The following is a 14,356-nucleotide window of genomic DNA, read 5'->3' as shown; positions in this document are numbered from 1 at the left end:
TATATGACTGTCTACCCACTATGCTGTACACCTGAAACTAATACAATATACTGAATGTACACTGTAATTGTAAAATAAAATAAAAATTTTAAAGGCTCAGGGTGGGTGGTGATAAAGAAAAGCTTCATAACATGGTATTTGCTAACGGCATCCTTCTGTTCGGGAAGGGAGCACCAGGAAACATACTCTGGAAAACACACAAACACTTTGATAGACATTACAAGTCAGCTGAAAGGCAAAACAAAGAATCATTTCCGGTCCCTTCGCTACCTGTGCCAGTGACTATAGCTATGCATGGCCAGCATTCTGACAACCTAAAACTATTCAATGCTATCATCACGTAATAACAAGATCTCTAACACAAACCCAAGAAAACAAAAACAAGTTTGAGTTTGATCATAGGCCATAATTTTCAGGGTACACACAAAAAAATTTCAGAACCCTACTAAAGATTTAAATTACTTTTATGCAACTGTAGTGCAGAGAAGGGTGAAAATACAAATCTTAAGTGTCCGTAGTAGAGAAAATGAAACATCTATTTTTTTAAAGATTTCTTATTGATTTTTAGAGTGAGGAAGGGAAAGGGGGAGAGAGAAACATCAATACGAGAGTGAAACATCGATCGGCTGCCTGCCTCCTGCATGCCCCCATTGGGTATTGAGCCCGCAACCAGCCATGTGCCTCGACTGGGAATTGAACCAGCAACCTTTCAGTGCACGGGAGGAAGCTCAACTGAGCCATACCAGCCAAGGCAGAAACATCTATTTTGCAAGCTGCAAATGAAAAAAAGTATCTAATTTACCAGTTACTTTTTCCGAAAAATATTCAACCCTTTATCTGTCCCCCCACTTCCCACTTTGATGGTGAGCTCCTAAAAGGCCATGCAATGACCTTGACATCCTTAGATACGGAGCACAAAGCAGGCCCTTGAGAAACATGCATTCAACTGAACAAACTTAATATTTGTACTGAACAACTGCTCCAGTTTTTGCCCGAAGCCTGAAATACATGCATTCCTTAGAAATATAGAAAATGTGAGGACCCTAGGAAGATAATAAGAATTACCTGTAATCACTTTACTCAGAGAACTACCATGAACATCCTGGGATATACTCCTAGTCATTTTTTCTATGTATAATCACTTTTAACCACAAAAGGATTCTCCTATTTTGTAGAAACAGTGCACCCGCTGTTTTGTAACCTACTTTTCCCACTGAATATGATATTACTGACATTTCCATGTTATTAAATATTCTCCAGAATCTTCCCACCCAACCCGCCACCCCCAGGGCTGCATAATAGCCTTCACTCCCTCACTTCCCAGAGGAAAGGAGGAAGCTCCTACCCCCAGCTTCAAGTGTCTCTCTAATAACATTCACTGAAAATTAAGACAGCTATTCCAAAGACAGGCAGCATGGCACATACCAAGTTCTCAATTATCAGCACAAACATACTCGAGAACTCAAAAAATCAACACACACAGTTCAGTCCCCTCTAGATACAGCTTAATTCAAGCGCCACACACATTTATCCTCTGGCTGTAACGAGCAGGGAGGAAACACAGCCAGTTCAAAGTTTAGAAATCAACTTACTGATGGTTTTATGGTTGCACCCAATTACCACTCACAGCAGAAGCAGCACAAAAGGAAGGACAGAGGGTAAAAGGAAGCAGACTGATTCTCAGTTTCGCTTTTTCTTTAAACCTTAACACTCCTGCCCCTTTCCAAACCAAACTGCCAAAGATGAAGTGAGCCCTATGATGACACCCAGAGATAAGTCACTTACTAACTGAAAGAGAAAAAAAATGAAGACTTAGAAAAGAAAGCACAAGTCACAGGGATATAAAGTACAGCTGAGGGAATAGTCAATAATATTGTGATAACTATGTATGGGGCCAGGTGGGTACTAGACTTATGGGGGAGATCACTCCGTAAGTTATATAAATGTCTAACCACTATGTTGTATGCCTGAAACTAATATAAAATAATACTGAATGTCAACTGTAATTGAAAAAAAAAATTTTAAGAAAATATTAAAAATTTTAAAAAAAAAGAAAGCACAAGATTTTCAACAGATTCCCATCTTCAGATTCTAAAGGTAGTTGGGAGATCCGTGAGTAAGTATGGGGAGCTTTTAATTTAGCGGGATGCACATACACATTTTGTTCATTAATAATTAATACTGAGTGCTTAGTAAACAATGTAATTGTCTACATGGCTGAGGCTTGCTTCCATTTTCTGCAAAACCCAAGTGACTTCCAGCATAAAAACAAAACACAGCTAACACAGGTAAAGAAAACCCATTCAACACAAACATCTCATTAAACAAGAGAAAAAAATTAGTAGAGAATCTTCACCTTCTGTGTTACTTGAGACCCAAGCCTGTCTTCACTAGAGTCCTCATGTTGGTGATACTTAACACAGTTGCCCAACTGTACGTAGAAAACTTCACATCATATAGATCACTATAAAAAAAAAACTTAAAAAAACCTGTTCCACTTTGCATTTTCAAACATTAAAATAGATGTTCAGCTGGGGCGACACAGTGCAGCCTCCCACCAGGTGTGCATGTGCTGGCCCTCTTCCCAGCTGTGGTTCTCTCTACTACAGGACCTCAACGCTACACTCCCCACAATAGAAATCCAGCTTCACAAAGTATCCTAGAAGACACGTCACAAAACCTGGTCCAGAACTGTATCCGAGACCAAAAAGAGCCAGGCCTTGAATGAGACTGAAAATGGGAAATATAACGAAAACTGTGCTGAAGGCAAGACCAAGAACTGGAGGTGCAAGGCAGACTGCACTGCACCAAGGTGTCCCCTCCCTCATCTGGAGGTGCCCAATCACACACAGAGGGAGACAGAGCCCAGTCTCTGCCTGGTAGACCGGAGATGGACGCATCCTTGAAACACTCAAGGGATTCATCAAAGCTTCACTTCAGATGCCTGGGAAGCCATGGGGGATGGGGCACCACCCTACCTAACCTGCAGTGGGATGGTTCTTGGGCTTGTTCATCTTAATGGGACCACCATCCCTACAAGACCTTCCAAGTCCCAGCTTCAGGGTGGATCTCACATCACAGCATTTTACACTAAAAGAAAACCCACTTTTAAATGGCTCTATTTTCTTGGTGAATAGGAGGTATAAGAAATATATAAAATCTCTCAGTGGATTCTTTCCTGCCAAGGAGTCACCAAACACTGAATTTGATGACACCGTGGAAATCTGATACCCTCACCTTTAAACGTGGCCAGTTCTCAATCAATACAGGTCTCTGCAGTCAGGGACACAAAGTCGACTAAAGTATCAATTTAAGCTTGTTACCCCAGACACATTTATGTAATATGGTTTTTGTCACCTAAAGCATTACAGTAGTAGCCAGCATTCAGGCCACTCGGATCCAGAACAAAACACTGCAACTACAAGGAGATCCCATGTATTCATGAAATAAGGTCCCAGGTCATTACACCACTTCCCTCTCTGCCAGAACATGAGCCACAGTCTTGCCTGAGGAATCAAGAATGTCTCCAGCAATCAAATACCCAAGAGTCGTGATAATTACTACTTCCTTCTCAAAGTCAATGACAGCAATTATGGAACGGAATGTACAGCAGAACCCGAATTACTTAGAAGTCCCTACACACCCAAGATGAAAGAATTTGACAGAGGTTCTCAAAGGACTCTCTCTGTGTGTCTGTATGTTGTTGGGGCTTTGCTTCCCCAAATCCAAAGGTCTCTCTCCCCCAAATTTTAAGAAGCCCTGGTAAGGGGAATCTTGAAAAACTTGGAAAACAGATGATTCTGATACTACCACAGTGAGAAATATTACTTTAGGTGTTTTTATTAAATTATTTTCTTTAGTTTGTAGGAAAATACTGTTTTCTAAATCTAGTTTCTTTATCTTCATTTCTAAATCATGCTCTCGCCCGGCCGGGTGTGACTCAGGGGTTGAGCGTCGACCTAGGATCCAGGTGATCGGGGTTCGATTCCCGGTCAGGGCACATGCCCGGGTTGCAGGCTCGATCCCCAGTTGAGGGCATGCAGGAGGCAGCCGATCAGTGACTCTCTCATCACTGATGTTTCTCTCTCTCTCCCTCTCCTTTCCTCTCTCTGAAATCAATAAAGACATATTTTTTTAAAAATAAAAATAAACATAAAAAATAAAAATAAATTATGCTTTCATCTCCATATTCCACCAGCAAGCAGCTCCCACGCCAACAGTAACATCGTTAAACAGTAAACAGTACAAACATTGCCACCTATAGTCAGAAAATATATTTGTTTATACTGTGACCTGGAAGAGAATATAAAAACAGAAAGTAACATTTTGTCACACTTTTCACACCCATCATTAATCTTACCACCCTAATACTTATCAACACTGTTACTTGTGTATTATTTTAATCCTCTAACATGGATTGCCAAAAGATGTAGTTTGCTTTATAACCAATTAACAAACACACTTATCCAAAGGCCTACAGCATCAAAAAGCTTAAAAACTCTTAAATTAGGATCTCTTGTTACTTGTCTAGGACCCAAAATCCAACGGCAGCAATAAAATAGGTTTAAACAGAACTTTTAACTCAAAATAAAAAATTTAATATGGTCTCAGTCTGTCAAAGAGAAATTAGTTTCTTCCACCAGTCACTTACTACCATGTTTTTATGACACTGTTTAAATACCTGAACATTACAGAAAGGTTATTAAATTAGCAATGAGCATAAAGTTTCTTCCCCTCACAGTGAACGCAAAAGCAATCCAGCGGGAACTCCCAAGTATTGCTGTGATGATGTCACATTCTAAAAGCATTTCTTCGTTGAGATTATTAATATTTATCCTGAATATATATCAAGCATACTGATGTTTTAGAATCCAAAAACAACTTTCCAAGAAGCTTCCTGATGATGTGGGTAATCAGTGCACTGAAGAGATGCCGAGTACCAATCGCTTCCCTTGCAGGGTTTCTCAAGTAACCTGTTGAAAACACACACACAGGCCACTCTTTATAAATTAACGACTCATCAAGGCTCCCTGTTTCTTCTCTGCTAATGCCCATTAAAGAGCACTGCCCTTATTCTAGCCATTTCCTCAGACAGTAAAGCTAAAATCTGACTAGCAGGTGGCTGAAAAGTGTTGGCTGATTGGGGGTATTGAAACTGAAGGCCCAGGGCTAGCCCGCGTTTCTAATTAGAGTAATTTATGAATTCTAAAACATCCTTGTTTTCGTATTTTAACATCTCTGAAATAAAGATGCTTCATAAAATCAACAGTATATCATAGCTTGACACCATAAAATAATGGTATACCTTAAAACTGACAGCATCTTAAAGAAAATATAATATCTATGTCAAAGGTTAACCATAAATGTTTGTCATGAAGTGTTTGTCATAGGCACATGAGCAAAGAAACCCCTAAGACAACAGGCAGCAGTGGAATTGGTGGCAACTACAGTACAGCTGCCCCATCTCAAGGGCCACAATTCGGTCCTACTGATTGTTGCCAGGTGAGAAGTCAGATTTTTACCATTTTCCATGAAAATTCCCAAGCTTTAAAACACTATGGAAACCATACTAAGCAGGGCTCCTGATTAATTCAGGCCTAGAAGCCATCAGTTTATAAGCCCGAACATTTCTCTCCACCTTATATTATCCTGATTAATCTAGCCACGAAGACCTTTCAAAATACTTGGAAGAGAGGGAGCATGTTAAAAATTGTGGAGCCCTGGCCAGTGTAGCTCAGTGGTTAGAACGTCGGACCATGCAAAAAAAATCAATGGAGCCCCGCCGGGTGTGGCTCAGCGCTTGAGTGTCGACCTAGGATCCAGGCGATCGGGGTTCGATTCCCGGTCTGCACACAGGCCCGGGCTGCGGGCTCGATCCCCAGTCGGGGGTGTGCAGGAGGCAGCCGATCAATGACTCTCATCATTGATGTTTCTATCTCCCTCTCTCTCCCTGTCCTTTCCTCCCTCTGAAATCAATAAAGATATATTTTTTAAAAATTAATGGAAAAAATATCCTCAGATGAGGATTAACAAAAACAACAAAAACAACAAAAACTAGGGCTGTGGAATCAACAGAACTAGGTTCAAATCCTAATTCCATGATTTACTTGCTGTGTGTCCCTATATGCATAACTTAACCTCTCTGAACCTCCATTCCTTATCTGTAAATAAGCATAGGTCACAGGGTTCTTATGAGAATTAAATGAGATGGCAAGTGCATAAAGGCCTAACACAGTGCTGGGGGCAGAGAAAGCATATTAAACATTAGCCAACTATCCTTATTTATATAAAATGAGGTAGGAAAGTGGCAAAGTACCATCCCAGGTCAGCCTGGCCTTCATTTCTATGCCATTTGCCTCATTCTAACCACCAAAAAACTTTTAAATGCCACGTCTAATAAGAAAGCTGTCCTTCAAACTTTCACCCACTAGAAAAATCTTTTCAATAAAGGATACCTAAGATGCTGTAATAAAAGATTTCAGAAGGTTAACAGTAACACTCATGAGTCAACTGTGCCAAAATGCGCTACAGACTGCCAAAAAATAAAAATAAAAACAAAAATCCAAACAAAACACCGCCAAGGAACCAAGCCAGATGCAGAAACTAGTCCAAACTGTTCTGATTCCAACCCAAATCTGATCCTGGGCACTGACTCAGAAATTCTGTTAATTTGCTAATCTCTCCAACACCAAAACTACCTCATATGATGGCAATTTCAAATTTGGTTAACCTAAACTGACCAGATTTAAATCAGGGGGAATATGAACTATACCTCACCAGAGGAACATCAGCCAGAAAGGCACAACAAAAAATAAACAGCACATACTCTCACACGAGCAGAGCCCACGTCTAATCCCTTTCATTCTACAAGCTGGACAGACCTAGAAACAATGCCCTCTGTCTCAGCATCCATTTTTTCTGGGTTAATGCAATGCTTCACCACCAGCAGCACTGAGAGCTAGAGTCTTCCTGAAACGCAATGTAACGAAGTGCACTGCAAACATACAAAGCTTTTCATCAACCTCCAATGAAAACACAAAATCTGTTAGTACAGATGCCTACTTTGCTAAGAGGTTTATAAGGCGGCTCTTTTCTACAGCAACCAAAGTATCTTCGTGTGTGATGTTCTGCAGCACACCAAGTGTGTGGACTGAAGTGCATCCATATTTCACACGCCTTGGAAAACTACCCTGCCTGTGGGTTTCACCAAGCACTCTACTTTAAGAGCCTGTTAAAATCTTCCACTTGTTTTCTAATTCAGGGAGACGAAAGAAGCTACGAAAATTCAACAATCTGTTGTTAATATTCTACGAAGGTAGTCCCTGATTTTCCGAAGGGCTACCTGCCGGCCTGAAACCTCCCATAAAAAGCAACCACCACAGAAATGTGAAATCATCAAAAGAGCCCTGCCTTATTTTTCACTGGTAGAAGCTGAAAAAGGAAGACAGGTGTGACTTGTCTTTTGTGATATAATGTGGGAGGAACTAAAAAGTACCAGCAACCTGGCCGTCACTCAATCAATAAAATGTCTTCATCACCCCTTGTTACTCCTCACACAGCCCCAATACCCCTCCAGCAACATGCGGGAGTGAACCCAGTTGTATACACACATACACACACACACGTGCACAGATTCTCTTTCTCTTCTATCCTTCACTTGCACACTAGACACCAGGTAAGTTCTTCAGTGTTAACTCATCCAGACAAAAGTGGCAAGACGCACTCTAGGTAGGTTCTGACACTAGCTGTCAATGTAAACAAAGCCTGAACAACAGTGACATGCATGTGATTCATTTATCCAGCTGCTTTTCCCAAAACAGGCGTCAATTTTTTTTTCCAGGGAGCTGTTATAAATAATCATGTGACTTTTAAAAAGACCTGAGATGAAACACAGCTGTCTTCACTTCCACAATACCTCAAGCTCTTTGTTTGGGAATGTCTGCATCTCAGCACCTTTCCTAAAAGCTCACTGCCTGCCCTCTACAGCTACTAATTAAATGGAGAAGTAGAGAATGAAAGAGAAAGCTATTCACACGGGAAAAGCCAGGGAGAGAAGCCCCTGGGCAAATGAAACAATACTACTTTTCAACCATCCCCAGGTACCTGCACAGAAATGGGGAAATTATTTTACACAAGCACAGTACCGCAAAATAATCAAAATGTAAGTCATACATTATTCACATTGTGATTCTTCTTTGATAAAATACCACAGCAAGCTTTCCCTAGTACCGTTAAGGGGGGGGTCACACCCCCAAACACCCTCCCCACCCCTAGTTACCTATTCCATTACACACTTACATCGCACACATGCACACACCGTACCAGCGTAAGAACGCTGGAGAGAGAGAAGCCATAACGTGGGTATGTCTCAGATAATAGCCTCTTCATGAACCCCGCCCCCATCACCAGAGAAAGAGGGGGACCTCAGAAAAGAAAGGAGAGGCAGAAAGAGAAATACAGAAATCCTTGAATTTCCAGGCATCAACTTTTCATGAAATGCACAACCAAGATAGGAAATACCTCCCTGCTGAGTAATGCTTCATGGGTTGTAAATTCACCTCTCGAAAGGGGCGCCAGACCTGAGCGCATACCGGCCAGATGGCAAACCCCTCCGACCTGCTCCCTGCAGCCCGCCGGTCACGCCGCGCCCGCGACAGGCCGCCCCCCCCCCCCCCGGCAGAGCCACGCGCCAATGAGGGCCGAGCGTGGCTGGGCGAGGGGGCTAGGCAGGGGCCGTGCAAAAGGGGGAGTGGGAAACCGCGAGGAGAGGGGGAGGGTAAAAACAAAGCCCTTTCCAGGGAAGCCGACAGCCTTCGGGGTGTGGCTTTATTTGCTTTATTAATAAAAGAGATCGATTGAGCTTTTGACTCTCCACCCGTCCCGGAGGTGCGAGGCTTTGATCATAGGGAGGGAAAAAATGGCAAGGCTGCAAGCTTCCTCCAAGTTTCCAGGAGCACCTGCCGCCGCCCCAGACCTACTTCCCCCACCAAAAAGACCCCGAAATCCACACTCCAGGCTTTAGATCCTGCAAGACAGAAGGACGGACACACACAGCTCCACGCGTCCACCCACTCCCAGCGTGACAAGCACACACACGCGCATCGGAACACTTGCTGACACAATGAAAGTTCACGGGAGAGACCATTCAGGTTCCGCCGGGCCCCGGGTCTCCAGCCCCCACCCAGACGTGACACACATCATGGACTCCCAAGGCAGCAGGGGTGAGAGGCGGAAAGTTGCCCAACGGCCCGGGGAGGCCAGGCTGCGAGAGGAGGGGTAACTCCTGGGCAGCGGCGCACGTGCCTCCTCCCACCCAAAGGCGGAAAGCGGCCGAGCGAACCCGGGCTCCAAGGGCGTCGCGCCGCTTTATTTACAAACAATGCGCTCGGCGGGGGGGAGGTGGCGCAGGCGCCCGGCGGAAAGGCCCCGGCACCCCCCGCCCGGACTCCGCTCCGAGGCGCTCCGGCATTTGGGGTTGCCCGGCAGACGCGGGGAACGCGCAGCCCCGGGTCGCCCTAGTCCCATCCCCTGCCGGCGCCGGGCAGGAACTCCCCGGGGAGTCCCGGGAAGGAAGGGAGAGCCGCTCACCTCGTCTTCTGAAAGTCCATAGACCGGCTCCCCGAGCCCGGTCGCCATGGAGCCGGCGCCCCGCGCGGGTCGGAGGCACTCCGGGGCGGCTGGGCTGCGGCGCCAACGGCCGAGGCTGCACTCCTCCTCCGGGGCTGGCCGGCCCCGCACCCGGCGGTACGCGCGCCCCGCCGCAGGTGAGGCAGCCCGAACGAGCGCCCGGCTGCTGCTGGCGCCGCTTCCTCCCGAAAGGCTGCGGGTGCGGACCGGCGGTGCCGAGAGCGCGCGGTGCAGCGGCCGGCGGCGGCGGCGCCGAGCCCGCCGGGCTTTCCCTCCCGCGGCCCGCGCCTCGCGCCTCCCTCCCGGCTCGCGCGCCGCTCCCCGCCTGCTCTCGGCTCTCGGGAGCCCGGCTCGCCCGCCCCCCGGCTCGCTCACTCCCGGCCCCGCTCTCTCCGCCCCCTCCTCCTCCTCCTCCCACCCGCCGCCCGGGGGACCCTCCCCGCCTCTCCGGGGCGGGCACACGCGCCCCCCAAGCCAATCACAGGCCGGGCTGCGCGGCAGGCCGCGGGCAGCCGGGGCGGCGGAGTTCTGCCCCCACGCCCCCACCCCACCCCCTGGCCTCGGGAGGCGCTCGGCCGGGCTCACGCGGCTCACCGGGCCGCGGGGCGGGTCCGCAGGGGAGTGCCCGTGGGGACCTGGCCTTCGGCGCCGACCCACCCTCCTCTCCCGCTTTCCCTGTGCTTTGGGGAGGAGGCGGGCTGGGCATTTGGGGGCGCTGAAGGCATTTTCAATAAGAAACAAGCAACACTCAGCCCATTCCCCTTCCCCGTGGCCCTTTTATCAGGAGCCTTGAACTCGCCGTACTTGTTAAAGGGGGAGAGATGGATGTTTCTAGACCCCTCTCAATCCCGGGCCGCCCCAGCGAGCCGGGCTTGGCCGCATTGTCAGCGCCCCGGAGCCGCCGCCAGCCGCGAAGAGGCTGCCGCGCTGTGGCCGCGAGTCGCCACTGCCTGTGCCAACCTTGGAGGGAACAAAACCAACACAGCGCCCGCTCCGAGGGCACACCCACCCGCTGACAGCAGCGTGGCTCTTTGAATAAAAGGCAGCTAGCCTGTGAGCCGCGGTGTGAAATATCAAACCCAAGTTTAAGGTTATTCTCCGCATATGCAAACCATTAAGACGACTTATTTGCCACTGTGGGGTTCTCTCCACATCCCAGATGCTATTTCTCTAGCGAGCGGTTCATGTAATCCTTCGGATTTATAGGAATCCCGGACACAGCTTTAAATAAGTGAAAGAAATTCGTCACTCGATTGTTTGAGGAAGACTTTCTTAAATTTAGATGTGAAATGCAGCTATGAGTACAAAAAGAAAACAAGCGGAACATGCTATTTGCCCTGAAAAGAGAACATCCAAGTACCTGCTTGGATATTAACAGGGTGCGCTTAAGATTTTCGCTCAAGTAAGTTTCTCAAGAAAGGAGAACTCACGTGATCCAAAGAAACCTTGTAGCCGATCCCACTACTTTACACAATATCTGCTGTTTGCCCTCCTAGATTGTTTGCAAAAGAAAAGGGGCACACCCGTCCTAATTTAAGCTATCCTTGGCTTCCCTAGAACATTACTGTGGTTTAAAACGTGTGCCATATAATGGGTTTCCTTTCAAGGCTCAGCCCCATGGCAGTCAACACCCTACTCAGAAACCTTCTACAAATCGTGAGCCATTAAATAAACAGTACTTAGAGGTCACAAAAGCCCAACTGAGAAAAAAAAAATCATCTTTATCGAGGGGCGTTTTAAAAGACTGGTCTCTTCATTTTTCCTGGCTAAATAGAAGTTGCTGCTTCTATACCCTCCCTAGCCAGGCCTTTGTCAAGCTTTGTAAATTTACATGATTGGGAGGTGGGGGGCGGGGCAGTAGATCTTTAAATTTTTCTAAAAGAAAATTATAGTTTCTAACTACACAGGACACCATTCCTACACCTGGAGGTGCACAGGTCCAGGCCTTACCTTTGGGTGAGGCCATATGACCTGGGAACCATAGAGGTGTGTCATGCTTCCTCTCCCTCCTCTCTGCATCCCTCCTGCTCTCACCGCCCCCCACACGCACACGCACAACAGTCTGCATCTGCCTGCACTCTGGGGTCATGTCCTAGGCTTTCCCTGAGGGATGATTATGAGAAACTACAATATGAAACTTGCCATCTGTCATTTATTGAAGGGGTGTTTATAAAATTTGTGATCCATACGTCATTCAAAGGCCCTCATAAGAACAGTCCAGCAAGACATGTATGTCAAGCCGTGAGAAAAAGATCGCTTTCTTCCAGGGAATTGATAAACTTTTGCATTATGGATGACAAAAATGATTTCAACTGATTGTTTTTCTATTTACTTTGGCCACCAGGAAACCCAGGACCAATTTTATGGCCTGAAGCCATAAAGGAACCCATAAAAACAAAATCAATCCCATGTGTAATTATGTGCCAGCTTTCTCCCAGTACAATGTCCTCTACCCTGGGTGTACATTGTTATCACCTGGGGAGGCTTAAAATGCCCAAGAGCCTGGTAGCCAGCAGGAGAGACTATGATTTCATTGGTTCAGAGTAGGGGCACGAGCATCACTAATTTCAATAGCTTCCCGGGTGATGCTAACATGCGTGCGACGCTGAGAATGGCAGCCCTGGCCAGTGGCTCCCAAAATTTGCTGCACGTAGTAACACCTGGGGAATCTTTAAAACTCCTGCTCTCTGCCTCCCACCCCCATAACTCTGATTTAATTGGTGCAGGGGTGTCACATTAGCATCAGGAGTTTTACAAGCTCCCCAGGTAATTCTAATACACAGCTAATTTGAGGGATCTCTGGCCTAGACTTATATTCCTACTCTTTACCTATTTTCTATGATCCTGATTTTTTTAAATGTTTTTCAATTTAGAGGAAATTACGTGTTATAAACGTACTCAAATCCTTTGTGAAATGAGGTAGGCCGTAAATAAATATATTTAATATGACTAGCATCATGGGTCAGTTTTACCCACCCACTACCACACTGAAGTCTTAGATTAGGAATCCAGTTTCTTGGGAGAGGGCAGTGAGGACAACCCTTAAGAGAAACTATTCAGCAGTCCTACCCCAAGCAAAACTATGTTCCATCCTACAGTCAGTTTCGCGTCTCCCCAACAATTATGTGGAACCTAACTTGTAGATTGTTCTCTAGAATGTGCTCTGCTTGTTCCCTTAGGAGGCTGCTCTTAACATCTTAGATCTGATACTGTGGGTGTTTGGTAAATGCTCTTTGCTTGGATCATCAGAAATGAAAAATTAGCAGGAACAATTTTAAAGTACAAGGGGTAATCACAAATGAGGAACATCTGAATGCTAAGCCTCTTTGTAAATTGAGTTGGCCTAGCAAACTATACCTGAATCAAGTCTAAGTACCCAAAACTGAATAATATGTGGTGCCATGTATTTGTCTGTTTCATATAAATAACACTAGTTTCCTCTTCAATTTTTGGTGATTTGTGTCCTATAAAAAGAAAGATCGTAGAGGCGACATTTGAAGATGGCTATGTACCTGTAAAAACTGGTGTCATCTTGTCACTTAGCAGCATTCGCTGACACAGAGAAATCTCACAAATTTAAGGTGTTTATGATTGCATAAGGAAATAAACCGTGCTTCAGACTTTTGACAAGTATATAGGTGGGTAGCAAAGAATGATTTTAAATAGCTAATCTTTTCGTATTCAAATAGCTAAACTTTTAAAGAAACACGCTTGGAACACCTATGTGCTATTCATTCTAGCGCTCAAAAAATAATATTGTCTGATATATAGATACATGATTCTTATTTTTTTCCAATCTGACAAAATACCTGCCTTTTAACTGGCTTCATTAGCTATTTACCTTTTTTTTATTCATTAGTATTTCTAAAAATATCTGGATTTGCTTCCACATCTTTGTGTATATTTTTTCCTTATTAATGTGTCCTTTTATGGAGATGCACTGTTGTTGTTCCTTGTTGTGTATTACTGTATTTGTTTCCCCCTCCTGGCTGGGATGTTAATCACGGCATTTCTATTCTTTTACTGTTTCACCTTTCATATTTTACACGCATGCCTAACTTAACAGATCAAAAGGTAATATCTTAATCGCCCATTTGATCAGTACAAGAAGTTTAAAACTCTGTTTTGATCAACTCTTTCCGTGGTATAACTTCCATGGTATTCTAGTTTCATTCTGTTCTTTTTTAAACCACCAAATTAGATATTATTTTTATATTATACCTTTTTTTTTTTAGCTTTACTAATAATATGTTTTATGGTGTTGTTTCGAAGGATTCCTTGTTGCTTCTTAGACGTTCCTTTGGGATCACTTTCCTTCTTCCTGAGGGACGTCCTCTTGAATTCCTTTAGTAATGTTTACCTGAAAATATCTGCCCTCATCCGCTCAAGATGTTGAAAATTATGTATTAGAAGCAGACTCTAAGCTGTTGTGGAATGTGGAAAGATGTAAATAAATGTTCTAAATGTGACTAGTGTCATTGATTTTTACCCACCCGTATCATCCAAAGTCTTATTTGTAAAATCTATTTATGTAGAGGTTTCTGGGAGACAGGACAACCCTTAGGAAAAACTACTCAATAGTTTTCCCTCAGATAAAATGGTCGTCTTGTTCTCAGCACTTGGAAGATGCCACTCCTCTGATTCCTGGCCTCTGTTGTTGATAATGAATGGGCAGCTCTTAGTCTAATTACTGTTCCTTTGGAGGGCATTTGCCTTCTCTTTAGTTCCT

At 44.9% G+C, this 14,356-nt stretch overlaps 1 protein-coding gene across 1 annotated transcript in view; it reads right to left on the bottom strand.

Annotated features, from left to right (window-relative positions):
* Positions 1-9,722, bottom strand: part of NEDD4L (NEDD4 like E3 ubiquitin protein ligase) — a 315,260-nt gene extending 305,538 nt beyond the window's left edge. Inside the window, exon 1 of the mRNA XM_087819121.1 lies at positions 9,589-9,722. Coding sequence (XP_087675247.1) covers positions 9,589-9,636 — 48 coding nt within the window. The 5' untranslated portion in view covers positions 9,637-9,722. The remainder of the gene's footprint in view (positions 1-9,588) is intronic.
* Positions 9,723-14,356: the final 4,634 nt, after the last annotated feature.

This window comes from Miniopterus natalensis, chromosome 7 (genome assembly GCF_054644295.1).
Source record: "Miniopterus natalensis isolate mMinNat1 chromosome 7, mMinNat1.hap1, whole genome shotgun sequence".
In the NCBI taxonomy this organism is placed as follows: Eukaryota; Metazoa; Chordata; class Mammalia; order Chiroptera; family Miniopteridae; genus Miniopterus; species Miniopterus natalensis.
The sequence above is the reverse complement of the archived record's forward strand: the minus strand, read 5'-3'. Positions and strand labels throughout refer to the sequence as shown.